The 20,557-nt window shown below is 39.7% G+C and overlaps 1 protein-coding gene across 1 annotated transcript in view; it reads right to left on the bottom strand.

Annotated features, from left to right (window-relative positions):
- The window catches only part of CDCA2 (cell division cycle associated 2), a 50,196-nt gene that overhangs the window by 27,320 nt on the left and 2,319 nt on the right, over window positions 1-20,557 (bottom strand). The window contains exons 4-8 of the mRNA XM_017549780.2: window positions 19,345-19,502; window positions 14,852-15,002; window positions 12,779-12,969; window positions 11,102-11,186; window positions 4,543-4,754 (exon numbers count right to left, since the gene is read on the bottom strand). Coding sequence (XP_017405269.1) covers window positions 4,543-4,754; window positions 11,102-11,186; window positions 12,779-12,969; window positions 14,852-15,002; window positions 19,345-19,502 — 797 coding nt within the window. The remainder of the gene's footprint in view (window positions 1-4,542; window positions 4,755-11,101; window positions 11,187-12,778; window positions 12,970-14,851; window positions 15,003-19,344; window positions 19,503-20,557) is intronic.

The following is a 20,557-nucleotide window of genomic DNA, read 5'->3' as shown; positions in this document are numbered from 1 at the left end:
AAAAAAAACAATGAATCCAGAAGCTGGTTTTTTGAAAAGATCAACAAAATAGATAGATGGCTAGCCAGATTAATAAAAAAGAAAAGAGAAGAATCAAAGAGATGCAGTAAAAAAAAAGATAAAGGGGATATCACCACCGATTCCACAGAAATACAAACTACAAAATCTGATGAGAGATTACTACAAACACCTCTATGAACATAAACCAGTAAATCTAGAAGAATTGGATAAATTCTTGGACACATACACCCTCCCAAGACTAAACCAGGAAGAAGTTGAATTCCTGAATAAATAACAAGGTCTGAAGTTGAGGCAGCAATTAATAGCCTACCAACCAAAACAAGTCCAGGACCAGACGGGTTCACAGCTGAATACTACTAGATGTACAAGGAGGAGCCGGTGCCATTCCTTCTGAAACTATTCCAAACAATACAAAAAGCGGAAATCCTCACTAACTCATTTTAGGAGACCAACATTATCCTGATACCAAAACCTGGCAGAGACACAACTAAAAAAGAAAATTTCAGGCCAATATCCATGATGAACACTGATGCAAAATCTTCAATAAAATACTGGCAAACCAAATCCAACAACACATCAAAAAGCTTATCCATCACAATCAAGTCGGCTTCATCCCAGGGATGTAAGGCTGGTTCAACATATGCAAATCTATAAACGTAACCCATCACATAAACAGAACCAATAACAAAAACTACATGATTATCTCAATAGATGCAAAGAAGGCCTCCGACAAAATTCAACAGCCCTTTATGCTAAAAACTCTCAATAAACTAGGTATAGATGGAATGTATCTCAAAATAATAAAAGCTATTTATGACAAACCCAGGCCAATATACTAGATGGGCAAAAACTGGAAGTATTCCCTTTGAAAACTGGCACTAGACAAGGGTGCCCTCTCTCACCACTCCTATTCCACATAGTATTGGATGTTCTGGACAGAGCAATCGGGCAAGAAAAGGAAATAAAGGGTATTCAATTAGGAAAAGGGGAAGTAAAATCATCTTTATTTGCAGATGACATGACTGTATATTTAGAAGATCCCATAGTCTCAGCCCAAAATCTCCTGAAACTGATAAGCAACTTCAGCAGTTTCAGGATACAAAATCAGTATGCAAAAATCACCAGCATTCCTATACACCAATAACAGACAGAGAGCCAAATTATGAGAAATTCCCATTTACAAGTGCTACAAAGAGAATAAAATACCTAGGAATACAACTAACAAAGGATGTAAAGGACCTATTCAAGGACAACTACCAACCACTGCTCAAGAAAATAAGAGAGGACACAAACAGATGGAAAAACATTCCATGCTCATGGTTAGGAAGAATCAGTATCATAAAAATGGCCATACTTCTCAAAGTAATTTACAGATTCAATGCTATCCCCATCAAGCTACCAATGACTCTCTTCATAGAACTGGAAAAAAACCACCTTAAACTTCATATGGAACCAAAAGAACCCACACAGCCAAGACAATCCTAAGCAAAAGGAACAAAGCTGGAAGCATCATGCTACCTGACTTCAAATTATACTACAAGCCTACAGTAATCAAAGCAGCATGGTACTGGTACCACAACAGAGATATAGACCAATGGAACAGAACAGAGGCCTTGGAAGCAATGCCACACGTCTACAGCCACCTGATCTTTGACAAACCTGACAAAAACAAGCAACAGGGAAAGGATTCCCTATTTAATAAATGGTGTTGGAAAAACTGGCTAGCCATGTGCAGAAAGCTGAAACTGGACCACTTCCTTACACCTTATATAAAAATTAACTCCAGATGGATTAAAGATCTAAACATAAGACCTAACACCATAAAAACCCTAGAAGAAAACATAGGCAAAACCATTCAGGACATAGGCATAGGCAAGGACTTCATGACTAAGACACCAAAAGCAATGGCAACAAAAGCCAAAATAGACAAATGGAACCTAATTAAACTTAAGAGCTTCTGCAGAGCAAAAAAATTATCATTACAGTGAACTGGCAACCAACAGAATGGGAAAAAATTTTTGCAATCTACCCATCTGACAAACGCTAATATCCAGAAACTAAAAAGAACTTAAACAAATTTACAAGAAAAAAAACAAACAACCCTATCAAAAAGTGGGCAAAGGATATGAACAGATACTTTTCAAAAGAAGACATTTATGCAGCTAACAAACATAAGGAAAAATGCTCATCATCACTGGTCATTAGAGACATGCAAATCCAAACTAGACTGAGATACCATCTCAAGCCAGTTAGAATGGCGATCATTAAAAAGTCTGGAGACAATAGATGATGGAGAGGATGTAGAGAAATGGGAACACTTTTACAGTGGTTGTTGGGTGTGTAAATTAGCTCAACCATTGTGGAAGACAGTGTGGTGATTCCTCAAGGATCTAGAAAAAGAAATACCATTTGATCCAGCAATCTCATTACTGAGTATATACCCAAAGGATTATAAATCATTCTATTATAAAGACACATGCACATGCATGTTTACTTCAGCACTGTTTACAATAGCAAAGACTTGGAACCAACCCAAATGCCCATCAATGATAGACTAGATAAAGAAAATGTGGTAAATATATATCATGGAATACTATGCAGCCATAAAAAAGGATGAGTTCATGTCCTTTGCAGGGACATGAATGAAGCTGGAAACCATCATTCTCAGCAAACTGACACAGGAACAGAAAACCAAACACTGCATGTTCTCACTCGTGTGTGTTGAACGATGAGAACACATGGACACGGGGAGGGGAATATCACACACTGGGGCCTGTTGGGGGGTGGGGGGACTAGGGGAGGGACAGCAGATGATGGGGAGATTGGGGAGGAATAACATTAGGAGAAATACTTAATGTAGATGATGGGGGGATGGATGCAGCAAAGCACCATGGCATGTGTATACCTATATAACAATCTGGCATGATCTCCACATGTATCCCAGAACTTAAAGTATAATAATTTTTTTTTAAAGTTATTAATGTTTTTCAAATAGCAATTGACCATCAATCATCCATGTAAATAGAAGGTAATTTAGTTCCTTTTGGCTTCAGAACAGACTTGCAGGCATACGTGTGTGTTAAAATGCTTGTGGTTTGAAAAAAAAAAAGGGCTGTGCGCAATGGTTCATGTCTGTAATCCCAGCACTTTGGGAGGCCGATGCGGGCGAATCACAAGGTCACGAGTTCGAGACCACCTTGACCAATATAAAGAAATCTCATCTCTACTAAAAATAAAAAATTAGCCGAGTGTGGTGGCGCATGCCTATAATCCCAGCTACTCAGGAGACTGAGTGAGAATTGCTTGAACCCAGGAGGCAGAGGTTGTGGTGAGCCGAGATCATGCCATTGCACTCTAGCCTGGGCAACAAGAGTGAAACTTCGTCTCGAGAAAAAAAAAAAAAGATTTGTATTTCTGAAGTGCCAGACAGTCTTGGTGATTTTATACCATTCCATTTAATGCTCAAATTACTCTAAAAGTAGTTACTAACTTAACACTTTTATATATAAGGAAACCAGGCAGAGAAAGGTCAAATAACTTGCTCAGTGATTACATTTCCAAGTCAGGATCTGAAACTTGGCATTTTCACAACCGAGGCTAGACTCTCAGCCTCTCATGGACTGAGAACCTGTCATGAATTTTAATAGCAGACTTGTCCATGTTCACTGAACAACCTACAAGCCTAAGTGTATGTCAAACAGGTCCTATACCTTTCTCGGAACACTGCTGCTGTGTATATGTCAGAACTGTAAAAATGACTCAATAAATGCCAGCTAGTTCTCATCAGCTTCGTCTTTCCTCATACTCACTGAGCTTAGAGTAAAAAGGATGGGATGGCTCTAAGAGGTACTTTTCTTTTTTTTGACAGGGAGCCCCACTCTGTCATCCAGGCTGGAGTGCAGTGGTGCGATCTTGGCTCACTGCAACCTCTGCCTCCCGGGTTCAAGCAATGCTTCTGACTCAGACACCCCAGTAGCTGCGATTACAGGTGTGCCACCATGCCCAGCTAATTTTTCATATTTTTAGTAGAAATGGGGTTTCACCATGCTGGCCAAGCTGGTCTCAAACTCCTAACCTTGTGATCCACCCGCTTCAGCGTCCCCAAATGCTGGGATTACAGGCGTTGAGTCAATAAGCCCGGCCAAGAGATAGTTTTAAGACCAAATATTTTGGGTGGAATGATCAGTTTAACAGATTGACACATTAATTATGATTAATTAGTATCACTTATATAATTTTATAAAATTAATCAAGATACAATTATGTTAGTGCAGTAAGATTATGACCCATTATAAACTACAGTCTACTTATATTAAATTCTGCATACTATATACTACACTTAATTTAAAAAAAAACAAGAACAAAAAGAAACTACACATAGTGTTGTCAATAAGATGAGGAAAAAAATTTATAGTAAGACATTTCCTTTTAAACCAGTATGATATGACATTTCAGGGGTATTACTTTGAACCAAAACGCATTTTTATTCATTTGCTTTAGGAAATTTAACTCTCTTCTTACCTGTAAGCTTTCTAGACACATCGGAACAGGGGGTTTCTTCAGAACAGAACGAAGTATAAAGGTGTTAGGGGAGGGAAGGTCCTTCCTGCACACTGGAGTAGCTGGTGCCCTGACATCAGGGATTGCGTCTGAGCTCACTTCTGCTGTGAACATGTCAGGCGAAACGGCACTGTTTGATCCTTTGCCCACTACGCAGTCAGCAACCTTGAGTGCTTCGAGATAAACATGGAAACTTCAGAGGTGGAAGATCTCTTAAATGTGTTTGTTCTAGACCAAAACCACTTTATCTATTTGCAAAGATAATAATGTGCTATGAAAAATTCAAACTTAATATAATCTGCTTAAAGAGTAACATCTGAGATTTCATTTGGAAAGCAAAATGGAGGTAAAGCAGCAGCACTGGTCAGTTTTTACCTCAAATCTGACTATGAAGCATAAAGTGAGTATGGGGATTTGGCTCCCCAGGAAATCACTGAGTCAGAAGTTGAAAGAAGGTATCATGAATCAGCTATAAAGTATTAGCATGCCTCTGCTGACGGCACTTATTACTTGGACCATAAAAGCTAATTTGAGCTGAGCACTGACTAACAAGAAACTTTATTGCTAAATTCACAGGCATGTCAATATCTGAGGGTGGCAGGAATAAGAAAAAGATCATCCCATCATCACACCCAACTGCAAACGCACTGTATGTGCCCCAAACAGGGTCAGATAAAAACAAAGTACATGGGATGGGGACTGCAGCCACCAAAGAGCAAATTCTGGTGGGCTGCATTCCAGCTAATGGAAGTGCCGCACCAGAGAAACCAGCCAGCAGTATTAAGCTGCAGGAAACATGGTTAGTGGGTCTTCCAAGTTAAAATCCCTATCCAGCTTCCCTACGCAGCCTGGGTGCTTCCATTTGGTCTTCCCCAGGTCGAGAGGAAACTGCAGGTCAGCGATTGCCCACAGAGGAAACATCTGGCCCTCTCGCTGTAAAGATGTGAGCCAACAACACGTTCTGGTGCTTGCATTAAGTCCTCCCCATGGGGGAGCAACTGTAGGTCAGCAATTGCCCATGAAAGGTACATCTGGGCCTACTGAATCCTAGCAGTGGAAAGGTGATTAAACTAAGCCTTTGTGCTATCACTAAGTCTTCTCCAAACCAGGTTGTGTGGGTGATCACCTGCGGAAGGAGCATCTGTTCCTGCCCAACCCCAGCTGCAGAGCAGTGACTCGACCAAACCTCAGTGCTCTGCTTAACCCTGCCCTAAGCTGGGAGGCAAGCCTAAATCTACACACATCTGTGGAGTACAGCCTCAGGCCCTGTCTACCCTATGTGGCCAAGCAACAACCTCCAGGAGTCTCAGAGCCCATCACGTGGTTCTCCCCAACTAGATTCCAAACAATAGTACTGACCGGCCAAGGAAGGCAACCTGCAACTCTGCCAAATCAGAGACCATCACAGAGCCAGAGAGCAGCTCCACCTGAAGGCAGAGTCCAGCCAGTGATCTTACTAGACCACAGAGTACAGCTGGCAAGATCATTTGACGTCACAGCACAGGAAGCAAACTAGCATTACCAGAGAACCTGACTCCAAAATACAAAGGCTCACAAGAAACAACTACTATGAATAATTAAACACCCAAAATTGGATAACCTAAAAGAAATGGATCATGAACAAATAGAAAATCTCGAAAGACCAATAATGAGTAAGAAGAAGACTGAATTAGGCCAGGCGTGGTGGCTCATGCCTGTAATCCTAGCATTTTGGGAGGCCAAGGTGGGTGGATCACCTGAGGTCAGGAGTTCGAGACTAACCTGGCCAACATGGTAATGCCCCATCTCTATTTTTTATTTAAGAAAAAGAAAAAGAAAGGAAGAAGAAAGAAGAAGAAGAAGAAGAAAGAAGAAAGAAGAAAGAAGAAAGAAGAAGAAAGAAGAAGAAGGAAGAAGGAAGAAAGAAGAAGAAGGAAGAAGAAAGAAGGAAGAAGAAGGAAGAAGAAAGAAGGAAGAAGAAAGAAGAAAGAAGGAAGAAGGAAGAAGGAAGAAGGAAGAAGGAAGAAGAAAGAAGAAAGAAGAAAGAAGAAGACTGAACTAGTAATAAAAAGTCTCCCACCAAAGAAAAGCCCTGGACCAGATGGCTTTATTGCTGACTTCCACCAGACATTTAAAGAACTAGTAAGTTTTCTCAAACACTTCCAAAAAAAAACAAAGTAGAGAAAATACTTCCAACTACTTCCTTGTCATTTAACAAGGTTAGCACTACCGTGCTCCATATAAGAAAACTGTAAGAAAATGTGTAAGAAAATTATACACCAATATCCCTGGTGAAAAAAGATGCAAAAATCCTCCACAAAATATTAGCAAACCTAACTCAGGAACACATTAAAAGAATCATTCACCATGATCAAATTAGATTCATTCCTGGGATGCAAGGATGATTCAACACATGCAAATCAATGTGATACATGACATAAATAAGATGAAAAATAAAAAATTATATGATCACCATTTTCTGTGTGTTTTCTTAACCAGATCATTGTGAAATTATTCATTAATTATGCTATGGCCCTTTGTCCAGTTTGTTTGTATCTGACAACTGCTAGGATCTGGTCAACACTATCATGATTTTGGGAAAGGAGCAACTCAGAATAGAAATTAGTACTCCCCTCCTTGCATTACGATAGTAGTCTCAAAGAACCTACTATAAGGCAATCGTGTTGCTCTCAGCAGTGTTTCGTGTGTTTTACATTGGTGGGAAACTGGGTGCATATTTATAAAAATAAAAAACTGGAAGAAATGAAAAAATATATCAGAAATAGCCTGGCTTCAAATTTTAAGCATGCACAAATTCTTTCTCTGGATTATATTACGAAGCTTTTATGTGAAACATGTTTCTTTGTAATGAAAACCACGTTGGAGATGTTTAGTAGTTATACTCTGTTACTGGTACCAAGACTACTAGGGAAATGCCTGTGTACTTTAGGGAAGTACTTTTGACATTTTATTATATAGACAGGAAAACTGAGATGTAGCCCCTCTCCTGGAAGTGCTAATTTTGAATAACTGCTTATATGATGCACATGTACTGATTATTGCCTATTTTAATAAACACTCTTGAAAAACAAAAAAAAAAAAAAAGAAAAACAAAAACCGTATGATCACCTCAACAGATGCAGAAAAAGCATTTGACTAAATTTAACACAATATCATGATAAAAATCCTCAGACTAGTAATAAAAAGTTCTTCAACACAATAAAGGACATATATAACAAACCTGTTGCTAACATCATTCTCATCAATGAAAAGTGTCCATTAATGGGTGAATGTATAAAAACAACATGGCATATACACACAGCAGAATACTATTCCACCTTAAAAGCGGGCAGACTCTCGTTTGCAACAACATGGATGAATCTGGAAGAGATTTTGCTAAGTGAAATAAGCCAGGCACAAAAGACAAAAACCATGTGATCTCACATACATGAGGAATCTAACAAGGTTGAATTTATAGAAGGAAAGAGTTGAAGAGGGGTTCCCAGAGCCTGCTGCGGGGGGAGGGAGGTAGGGGGGTAGAAGGAAGGAAATGGGGAGCTGTTGATCAAGAAATACAAAGTTTCAGATAGACAAGCAGAATTGGTTTTGAGATCTATTGCATAAAGAGGGTCTATAGGCAATATTGGTATATTATGTATTTCAAAATAATGAAGACAGTAAATTTCAAATGTCTGACCATAAAAAAAATGACAGGTAAGTGAAGTGAGGGACATGTTAATTATGAGCCTGATTTAATCGTGCCACATTGTATAAATACATCAAAACATCATATTGTTCTCCATAAATGTATAGTTATGGTTTATCATTCAAAAATAGTAATAAATTTAACCAAATAAAATTACATGACACATACACTATAAAATAATTTGTTTAAAATGTAAATTATACGTATCTAAATTTTAAAAAGAAAAGGAAGGAGTGCTGGCTACTTTAAGGGAAAAATAAGGTGTGAACGTGTGTGAATTGATTAAGAAACAACATAGATGGGCCGAGAGTGGTGGCTCATGCTTGTAATCCTAGCACTTTGGGAGGCCAAGGCAGACAGATCACCTGAGGTCAGTAACTCAAGATCAGCCTGGCCAACATGGTGAAACCCCAACTATACAAAAATACAAAAATTAGCCGGGCATGATGGCGGGTGCCTGTAATCCCAGCTACTCGGGAAGCTGAGGCAGGAGAATGGCTTGAACCCAAAAAGCGGAGATTGCAGTGAGTTGAGATCACACCATTGCACTCCAGCCTGGGCAAATCGGTGAGACTCTGTCTCAAAAAAACAAAAACGAAAAAGAACCAGCACAGAGTCATTTGAGGTGAAAAACTGAGGCTATCAGCATACCAAATATAAGCAGCTCTGGGGCAGGTGCAGAGAGGGTAGAGACATTCACTGAGTTGGATTTCTGGCTAGAAAGGTAAAACAGAGGAAGCAGAGGGGGTAAAGGAGAGATGGAAGGTGTCATGCAGGTGTCCTTCCCAAGCTCCCTCTTAACAAGGGACATTCGATTCCATCTTACATCTTTGTTTTCTTCCCAAAGTTGCACTGCTGGGAATGCCACCAAATAACCACACAGTTTAAAATACAGAAATCAATGCCAGCCTCCTTTAATCAAGGCCCCATTTACTATGGTAGATCAATTTTTCCTGTCTTATTACAGTATTTCTGAGTAGGGCTTCGTGGCATGCTGAAATGAAATTCTGACCCTTGTGATTTCAATGCTTCACATTGTAGAGTGAGGTGTTTGGTATGATGACAACTGTTAATCATCACACTTCAATCTATAATCACTGTCAGAGAGAATCTGTCACTCCTAAGCAAAGTCCCATAAGAGCAAAGGAAAAAGAATTGTTAAGAAAGTGCTGAAGGCAAGAGCACCTTACTCCATCGTGGTAACAAACTCACAACCTGGCCCTGTGCAGCAGGACCATACAGGCTGACATCCACCTATTTATCTTATGATTAGAATTAAAAGTCAGAGCAGATGCTCACTACAAAAAATGCTAAAGAAGTTCTTTCTCAGGGTGAAGGAAAATAAGACAGAGAAACTCACATCTTTAGGAAAAAATGAAGAACATAAGAAATGGTATATCTGGGTAAATACAAAAGACTCTTTCTCCTCTTAACCTGTTTAAAGCACATATAACTGTTTTGGTTGGGTGTGGTAGCTCACACCTGTAATCCCAGCCCTTTGGGAGGCCAAAGAGGGCAGATTGCTTAAGGCCAGGAGTTCAAGACCAGCCTGGCCAACATGGCAAAACCCCATTTCTACTAAAAACACAAAAACTGGCTGGGCATAGTCCTGCACACCTGTAATCCCAGCTACTCAGGAGGCTGAGACATGAGAACCGTTTGAACCTGTAAGTGGGAGGGCGCAGTGAGCCGAGATCATGCCACTGCCCTCCAGCCTGGGTGACAGAGTAAGAAACTGCCTAAAAAAAATGGTAAGATCTTATGGGCCTTATAATTGCTTAACTGTGTATCTGTAAAGGATCATAAAAGCCATGGCTGGCAGGGAGAGGAAATTCATCTGTAGAGTTTGTAAAGCTTCTGTGTGAAATTGTACAGTATTATCTCAACAGACTATGAAAGGTTACAGAGCAATAATTAGGAATAGAAAACATACTATAAAATGACAGAAGTGAATAAAACCATGTAAGTAATTACTTGAAAAGTTAACAGGCTAAATATTCCAATTAAAAATAAATTATCAAAATGGATTTTAAAAAACACAAGATCCAATTATATGCCCATAAGAGTTTTACTTTGAAGACCCAAACAGAATAAAAGTCAATCTAAACCCTTGCTAGTAACGTTCACTTAGTACAAGGATACTGATATATATTTTTTTTTTTCCCAAGACGGAGTTTCGCTCTTGTTACCCAGGCTGGAGTGCAACGGCACGATCTTGGCTCACCGCAACCTCCGCCTCCCGGGTTCAGGCAATTCTCCTGTCCCAGCCTTCTGAGTCGCTGGGATTACAGGCATGCGCCACCATGCTCAGCTAATTTTTTATATTTTTAGTAGAGACGGGGTTTCACCATGTTGACCAGAATGGTCTCGATCTCTTGACCTCGTGATCCACCCGCCTCGGCCTCCCACAGTGCTGGGATTACAGGCTTGAGCCACTGCGCCCGGCCAAGGATACTAGTTTTAAGAAGGAATAAGTAATTATTACATCCTGATAAAACTCTTTTTACATGCGTAAAAACAAATAAAAATACTATGAGTAGTGTTTCTCTAACAAAGAATACTTGTTAATATATTCATAGGTCCTACCTCTTTATACTAAATTTCATGAGCTTGGAAATTCTTCACTAACTCTTAGTGATGGTAGCTTAAAAAAGAGAACATCCCTCATATTACAAGAATTCAGAAGCATTTCTAGTGGACCATGAGCCCCTAAAAAGTAGGGGCTTTTAGGGGATACTTTTCAGTTCCCCTAAATTTTAGCGAATAGGTACATTAATCATAAATGTCTATGAATCAGGCAACTGGCTGTGTACTAAGACAAAGTTAAATACTTACCATTTGAAATCTCTGGGAGCTCTGAAAGGGGAAGAGACTCTTCCACGAAAAATCCAGACTGTGTTGAACCAAGTTTAGATGATTTCTTGAGGAAACATTGAAAGAGTATTACATTTTATTACTTACAGTACTACTAATACCTTTTTGAAGACTTGAGTAAACATTATAGATTACCTGGAAATTTGGTATTCAGTCAGTCACCTTCATTATCTCATAAACTCAAAGTATACAGGAATCTAACAATGAAGTATTCATACTAATTGCATCCTAAACATCCCACAAATAAACTTTTAATTCCCCAGGAAACGTTTAAAGGACCTATTTTTGTTGCTAAAGCCTAGATAGTTGTATCTACAGTTCTTTGGAGAAAATTCTCAAAATAAAGACAAGTTTATATAATTATAAACATTATCAATAACTAAGATATGAAAAACATTGAAGGCTAAGATAAAAAACACATTCACATTAATTCAGAAATAATGTCTGAATCATGATGTATGTTCAAACAATTAACCAAAGTTCTGCTTACAAAAAATTACTATTGTTTCTGTCAGATAGGGATTTCACATTAACCTGAATAAGGCAGAGGGAGCCAAGACTACAGGTGACTGAGATACAAAGGAAACCCACTGGAGCCTGAAGAATCTCCAACAACTGTCAAACCTTTATTCTGCCAGCCCACATCCAATGAATAGGACGAGCACTGGATCTGGGCGACAGAGAAGGTACAGAAAGAGTTCCAACTGTAATGGTGTTAGGTGTCTCCTCTCACAAAGGACATGAGAAGCTACTGTGTCAAACCAGAACGAGGAATGAGAAGCAGGAAAAGTCCATCATGAAAGACCAGCTCCCCATTCACAGGTGCGTGAAGGTCACCTGATCTTCACTAGCATTATTTTTCTAATATCACCTTTTGATCATCTTGACAGGGTTTAGGTAGCTATAAGCCACAAAAATCCCTAGAGCTACTTGAAAGAAGTGAGCAGTGCAAAGGAGCAATTGCTGAATGGCACCCTGAATTCCAGTCAGTAGGAAAGCAGTAAGGGGCAGTAAGAAGTGCAAGACTCCCAGACCTGTGGAGTACACCCCACATACAATCTCCACCTGATCCAATGAAGCCATCTGCTTATAACCTGCTCCCCAGGAGAAAAAATACTGCCTCAGGGCAGGACTGTGACTTCCTCCCTTCTTGGAGCATTACCCTATAGAATATCTCACACACAGAAGACCACAGGGCTTATTCTCTTCCTAAGGTTAGTAGTCAAAAGTGAGATCTCTATCCAAACTCTTTCTAATAAGTGATAAATACCAACAACCAACCATAAAATTAACAAGTAGTAAACACACACACACACACACACACACACACACACACACACACACACACTAAAACCCCAGCTACCACAGAGCAGAACGAGGTAACCATAAAATTAACAAGTAGGAAACACACACACACACACACACGCTAAAACCCCAGCTACCACAGAACAAAACGAGGTAACCATAAAATTAACAGGTGGGAAACACACACACACACACCCCCCCAAACCAACCACCCACCCAGCTACCACAGGGCAGAACGAGGTAATAAATTGAAGAACGGCACTGACAGCATTAAAACTGCCCATGCAGAAAACCAAAACTTCCTTTTCCTATGTGTAAAGTTAAGTGAATTACCTCGGAAAGATCTGCAGAAGTTTCAACTGCACATCCTCTGTCTGTATCAATACTGAGTATCTGGAGATCAATTGCTTTTCCTTCAGCATCCCTTAGATTTTCATCAGAGTCCCTCTGACAGGATATTCTCCGACGTTTGGAGGCCAACACTGCAGGGAACCCAGACTGCTGGCATGCACCTGCCTTTACGGCTATAAACACAAAACAAAAACAAAATGACACAGGCATAAATGTTTTCATACAAACACACACATATATACATACGCATATATGTGTATGTGTGTCAGACGGAGTTTCGCTCTTGTTCCCAAGCTGGAGTGCAATGGTGTGATCTCAGTTGACTGCAAACTCCGCCTCCTGGATTTAAGCGATTCTCCTGCCTCAGTCTCCCAAGTAGCTGAGATTATAGGTTCACACCACCAGGCCCAGCTAATTTTTTATTTTTTAGTACAGATGCGGTTTCACAATGTTAGTCAGGCTGGTCTTCAACTCATGACCTCAGGTGAGCCACCCACCTCAACCTCCCAAAGTGCTGGGATTACAAGCGTGAGCCACCATGCCTGGCCATTGTGCATCATCGTAATTTTCTTACAATCTAAGAGCCTAAGTCTAGTAAAATCTACTGCTTGAGTCAAAATTATCAATAAAAAGAAAAATCTAGCACAATTTTTTATACCAAAAAAAAGAAAATCTAACTGAAAGGAATGAAACATGCCTATTGAAAAGTTAAATTTAATTACTAGAACTGAGTTTTTTCAGACCTTAAAACATGCAAAGATATACTAAAATACTTTTGCATGTCTAATACAGTACCTCACATTTTAAATGTATGATGACAACCATTATTTTATTTATTTGACAGGCAGTTGCGCTCTGCTGCCCAGGCTGGAGTACAGTGGTGCAATCTCAGCTCACTGCAACATCTGCCTCCAGGCTCAAGTGATTCTCCTCCCTCAGTCGCCTGAGTAGCTTGGATTACAGGCATGTGCCACCACTCCCGGGCTAATTTTTGTATTTTTAGTAGAGATACCGTTTCACCATGTTGGTCAGGCTGGTCTCGAACTCCTGACCTCATGATCTGCCCACCTTATGATCATGCTAGGGTTACGGGCATGAGCCACTGTGCCCAGTGACACCTGTTATTTTAAAAGATGTGGTTATGTTCTAACACTCTGTATGACTTCGTGAAAAAGGCCACCACAACGTGCCTCAGTTTTTTCTAGCTAAAAAAAGGAATTAAATTGTGTGCAGAATTATAATGATGTAAATAAATTTAAAAACTCAGGAAAAAACTGAAGCAAGTGAGTCACAAAGTACAAATCTAAATGGGAACACTGAATGGATCACACGCTCTAGATGAATGAGACTTGTCTTGGGCTAACAGAGCAATGCACATGGGTGGTGTTGAAATGCACCTGAAGATAGTTCAAGAATTCAAAACAAAATCATTTAAAATCTTAGCATGTAAAGTACCAGAGAAATGGTTATAATGATTACAGTAAGACCAAGATTTTGTCACATTCTGGTGTCTGAAATGCTTTGTGATTGGAAAAAAAAAAAAAAAAAAAAGACTGAAAACACAACCAAATGAATTATTACAATCTAAGAGTTAAAGAATATAGCAGATTAGCAGACTGGACATATTTGTATTTAACATCAGGGTTGGGTGTTTGGTACTCACATAAAATTTACACAAATTTATTTCATTTATTAAATGCTTGCCAAGCTTAATAATGATTCTGTAAAAAAAAATCAAGGTTTGTAAACTCAAATTTGCCACAAGCTCTATGGTAAAGGTGAAATTAGCTAATTTGCTCTGACATTTAAAAACTTAAAATTTAATTGCAATCATGTGGAACTGCAGGATTACGAAGGTCTGATATCAGGCTTTTTTCCAAGAGAAACCAGAAATCCTTATTTTTGTGTGAAATGTCCCAAATTTTCAACGTTAGCCTTGTTTTATAAGTATACCTGTGTTCTGAAAAGATTAGTTTCACACTAACTCATTTCAAATCTCAGAAGCTTGTCTTTACAAATATAGAAGTGAAAACTGAATGAATCATTTCTACTCACTCAAGTCTGTCACCTCGGACACTCTTCCTGCCTCTGAGAATTCCGGACAGCTATTCATTTTCTCATTTTCCTTTATGGAGTGAAAAGCTGACTGGAAGGCGGATATTCTTTCTCTTAAAGAGTTAACATTTCGATACAGCGCAGGGCTGCCCTGTGAAAGCACAAAAAATATAAGGGGTATTATAAATCAATTCATACTTATTTTTTTCTTTTTTTTTTTTTTGAAACAGAGTCTCACTCTGTCGCCAGGCTGGAGTGCGGTGGCGTGATGTTGGCTAACCGCAACCTCTGCTGCTGGCTTCAAGCGATTCTCCTGCCTCAGCCTCCCAAGAAGCTGGGAATACCAGTACATGCCACCACGCCCAGCTAATTTTTATATTTTTAGTAGAGATAGGGTTTCACCATGTTGGCCAGCCTGGTTTCAAACTCCTGACCTCAAATGATCCACCCGCCTCGGCCTCCCAAAGTGCTGGGATTACAGGCATGAGCCACCGCATCAAGCCTCAATTCATACTTCCTATATTCTAGGCCTATACCCATTGAATCCAAAATTAAATACAGTATACATACACTTTCTGAAGATCAGAGGTAAGGAGTTAGTGTGGCAGAGACTCCTCACCCTGGAATTGCACATTTTCAGTTTGAATAAAGTTAAGTTTAGCATAAAATGTTGAGAGGCCAGCCTAAGATTATATGGAGGGCACCAAAAAACCATTGCGCTCTGGGATGGTGCAAGGAAGAAGAGACAGGAGGAACCTGTTTATTTGCAATTTTTACCAAGTATTGTGCTGGATGTATCCATAGGAAGCCATCTGCATGGTTCCTGTGTCACAGGTAAGTCTCAGCATACCTCCTTCACTCCAAGATGTTTCTACTCAGCACCTGTCTACAGACGCCCTCCAGCCCAGGGGCCAGAACAAGACACACAAGTTCCATACATGCTCAGATACCACACTTGCACTGCTCTCTTTTTTGGGCTATTCCCAGCTAATTTTCCTCATTGTATAGGACCTGGAGGATGTTTACTTCTCAGGGCTGAAAGCCAGTCATTCTCTTAAAACACAAAGTTAGATGGCATAAGCACACAATTTCTCTGGAAGCCCAGTTAACAGGGTTCCAGCCAAAAACTGATAAAATAAAATTTATACTAGTAGGGATTTAGAAGTGCCAGATAAAGGCAAGTAATATGAAAACTAAGAGTTCTCTTTACATAAAAAATAAATTACAAATGAAGTTCTCTATTTAGATTTTTTAAATTACTTGGACCACTAGTATTTCCACTGATAAGAAGTTTGTGGCAATTAAAAAAAATTATACCAATGGGCAAAAGTGAAGTAAATATTACCTCCCTTTAAGATATCACACAGAGTAGGCTGGGTGCAGTGGCTCACACCTGTAATCCCAGCACTTTGGGAGGCTGAGGTGGGAGGATCACTTGAGGTCAGGAGTTTGAGACCAGCCTGGCCAACATGGTGAAACCCTGTCTCTACTAAAAATACAAAAATTAACCGGGTATGGTGGAACATGCCTATAATCCCAGCTACACGGGAGGCTGGGGTGGGAGACTCGCCTGAACCTGGGAGATGAAGGTTGCAGTGAGCCAAGATCATGCCACCACACTCCAGCCTGGGCAACAAAGCAAGGCTTGGTCTCAGGAAAAAAAAGGAAAGATATCACAGGCAGAAAAAGCAGTTAATGTTGTGAAGCCATGTTTGATGGCAATCTGTTCACACATTTGATTCTCTTCTCAGTGACATATACTCATAAAGTGAGTTGTCTACCATACAATAAGAGAACACTTTACACTGAAACATACTTGAGGACATAAGCCTTTACAACATACACAGCACATAATATTCATAAAAGGCTTGTGGTGAACTCATCTTTAAGAACGATAGGAAAAAGATGATCTCAAATTCATATAATTTACTTTGAACATGCTTCTTTTGTACTCATATTTGAACACAGTAGGGGCAGGTTTAATATCCTAGGAACATGCAGCACTTTGAAGTGCTGCTGAAAACAAATTTTAAGTTTCTCTAGTCAAACTTGGGTTTTCTCTATTTTCTACTGGAGAAGGAGAAAAATGTTTACATACGAAGCAAATGAAACATTCCAAAGATACTGTTTTTTTCATGTTTTTGTCTTAGGAATTGTGTTGGTCAGTCAACAACTTTCCTTCCATGCCCCACAAACTGTTTGAGAAGCTCAGGATCAAGGGATAATTATTTTTATTTGTGTCAAGGTCTTTCTATCAGCCAGGCTGGAGTGCAATGGCATGAACACAGCTCACTGTAGCCTCGATGTCTTGGGCTCAAACGATCCTCAAACTTCAGCCTCTCAAGTAGCTTAGACTACAGGCATATGCCACCACACCTAGCTAATTAAAAAAATTTTTTTTGTAGAGACAGACTTTTGTCATGTTGTCCAGGCCAGTCTCAAACTCCTGGATTCAAACAATCCTCCCTGCTTTGCTTCTCAAAGTGCTGGGATTACAAGTGTGTGAGCCACTGCAACCAGCCAGGGAAATCACTGTCTAGAGTAAAATTGTGAAAACATATAAATGTAGTTACAGGTACAAGAGGTGATATTGAGAAGATAAAAGAGTAACGTGGCCGAGTTCCTAGGAGTGCTGGTTTAGCTACAACCAGGACAGTCCTCTAGCTTTAGTAAAATCTGAGTTGACACCAAAACAATGAGAAAGTGGTCTAAGGAAAGATGTCCCAGGAGAGGGAGATTCTCCAAGAACAAGGCAAACAAGAGGCAAGGCCCCAAGTGGAGACAGGATGGGACAGAAAGGCCAGCATGCCCTGTGAGTGGAAGGAAATGGGGAGAAAAGACCAGAGTGGGAGTAAGGTGCCATCAGGAAGGCACGTGGGTTTAATTCAAGGGATTGCAGGAAGCCACAGGAAGGTTTTGAGCAGCAGGGTGAGTGATTTGATTTCTACTCAGAATACCTCTCCTTCACTGCTCTATGGGATACCCAATGGATCAGGGAAAGATGCATGATGCTGCTGCCAACACAACACATATACTACATTAAGGTCCTTTAAAAAAAAAAAAATCAGTAGAAAGAATCCACTTTAAATTAATAATAAAAAGTCTAGAGAAAATACATAAACCAGGAACACAGTCATTCATTAACACTATCAAGTATTATGTATTGTAGATAATTTTTTGTGCTTGATTTTTATACAACAGGCAGCACTGCAGAACAAACTGTTTGTACCAGCATCACCACAAACACGAGTAAAGCGTTGCTTCACGTTGTAATGTTAGCTACATCACCAGGCCACAGGAATTTTCCGGCTCCATTATAATCTTATGAGACCACCATTGTGTATTCGGTCTATCATTGAGCAAAATGTCATTATGCAGTACGTGACTGTATTTGACTTTTTAGGGGCATGTACTATTTTAATAAAAATTTGAAAAAATAGCTAAATACATCCCCATCAGCAGATAAATAATCTGCTCCTTTCCACAAGGTTGTCCCAAATACATTTTTTCCCAGGAGACCCTTAACCCTATACGTCAACACACAGTAGTCAGGAAAAAATTAGAAACTTACTTAAAAAGGTAGTAGTATCTCACCTCATAGAAAATTAGAACTGAACTAGAAAAAAAAAATTGCAAAATAAAATAGAAAGCTCCCCTAGAAAGCTGTTTCTATTGAGGGTCTCATAATTATTAAAATGCCCATGTTTGGGTTGGGCACTGTGGCACACACTTGTAACCCTGGCACTTGGATAGGGATTGCTTAAGGTCAGGAGTTCAAAACCAGCCTGGGTAACATAGTGAGGCCCCATCTCTTAAAAAAAAAAAAAAAAAAAAAAATTTTAATGAGCGCTTTGCAGTGGCACATGCCTAAAGTTCCAGCTACTTGGAAGGCTAAGGTGGGAGGATTCATTGAGCCCAGGAGCTCACTGCTGCAGTGAACTATGAGCACCGCTGCATTCCAGCCTGGGCAACTGAGATCCTGTCTCTAAAACAAAAAAAAGAAAAATCATCTATGGTTGAGATCATCATTTATGATAACTGCATATTCTTTTTCTTTTCTTTTTTTTTTTTTTTTTTTGAGACAATCTCACTCTGCCTCCCAGACTGGAGTGCAGTGGCACAATCTCAGCTCAGTGTAACCTTTGCCTCCCAGGTTCAGGCAATTCTCGTCCCTCAGCCTCTGGAGTAGCTAGGATTACAGGCACCTGCCACCAAGCCTGGCTGATTTTCATGTTTTTAATAGAGACAGGATTTCACCATGTTGCCCAGGCTGGTCTGGAACTCCTAACCTCAAGTAATCCATCCACCTCATTTTCCCAGAGTATTCTGATTACAGGCGTGAGTCATCATGCCTGGTCACTAACGGCATATTCTCTAAGACACAGAGAAAATATCTCTTCAGATCTGAAACAGATCAGATGTACGGGGAGGTATAAAGAATGCATGGAAGCTTCATAAGAGAATTCCCGACAGAACTGAGAAGAAAATCGTACCAAGGAAGGACAATCTTGTGCCAAAGGAGATTTCCTAGCATTCTTTATATTTTGCTGACGAGCGATGAAACGAATCAGATGGTTTGTTTCAGGAGAGCCCCGAGCCCCAACTGCAGAACGTCGTCTGGATTTTTTAAGGTAGGATGATGATGATTTTCCTGTAATGAAACTCTCTTATAAATTTGAACAAAACAAGACAATCATCAGTAATCACATCCAATACTCATGATGTACCAGCCTAAGAGAGAAAACATGATAAACATGCTACGGAAAACTCAGTAGAATGTCACTGGCACAGTCATTCATACACAATCAATGGAAGAGGAATCTTTGTCTGCTGACTTAGTCTATGCTCCTAGAACAGTGCCTGGTACATAGAACAGTTATTAAAAGTTGCTGATTTTGGAAGGCCAACGTGGGGAGATCACGAGGTCAGGGGTTCGAGAACAGCCTGACCAACATGGTGAAACCGTCTCTACTAAAAATACAAAAATTAGCGCATGCCTGTAATTCCAAGTACTCAGGAGGTTGAGGCAGAAGAATTGTTTGAACCAGGGAGGCGGAGGTTGGAGTGAGTGGAGATTGGGCCACTGTACCACTGCACTCCAGCCTGCCTGACAAAGTGAGACTGTCTTTTTTTTTAAAAAAAAAAAAAAAAGATGTTAAATAAATACATGAACACATTTTAATTAAGTTTTCATTGTTGTTCCATATTTCCTACAGAGACATAGGTGATGGCTTTTGCCTCAGTATTTTTTTTTTCTAAATAAGTCGGTTTTATCTCCAACAACTGAAGGTAAGTTCTCCACCCAGGCACATGCAGTCTCAAGTTCTTAACTCTTCAAGATGATTTTGTTTCTTATAGACACCTAACATCAGCACTGCCCTGAATTTTGGACATATGCCTAAGCACACAAAATTAATCCAGCTTTTTAAAGGCCTAAGAGTGATGTTCTTGAGAAGGAAAGTGAGGGTGGCTTGCCACTTTCGTCTTGTCTTATCCAGGTATTACCTGGTCTAGTGCCCTGTGATGTTCAAGTCTTCCATTATTCTCCAATTCTAAATGCTATTCTCTAATACAATTCCATTCTCATAGTATTTCCTTCTTTTCCATTTAAGTCAAACTTCACAGGTAAACTTCATTTCTATCCCTTGAAGGAGATTAGCAGGAGTCAATCTTGTGTTTGTGATTTTTTTTTTTTTTTTTTTTTTT

The sequence above is a fragment of the Cebus imitator genome, unplaced genomic scaffold (assembly GCF_001604975.1).
Source record: "Cebus imitator isolate Cc_AM_T3 unplaced genomic scaffold, Cebus_imitator-1.0 Scaffold221, whole genome shotgun sequence".
NCBI classification, from domain to species: domain Eukaryota; kingdom Metazoa; phylum Chordata; class Mammalia; order Primates; family Cebidae; genus Cebus; species Cebus imitator.
The sequence above is the reverse complement of the archived record's forward strand: the minus strand, read 5'-3'. Positions and strand labels throughout refer to the sequence as shown.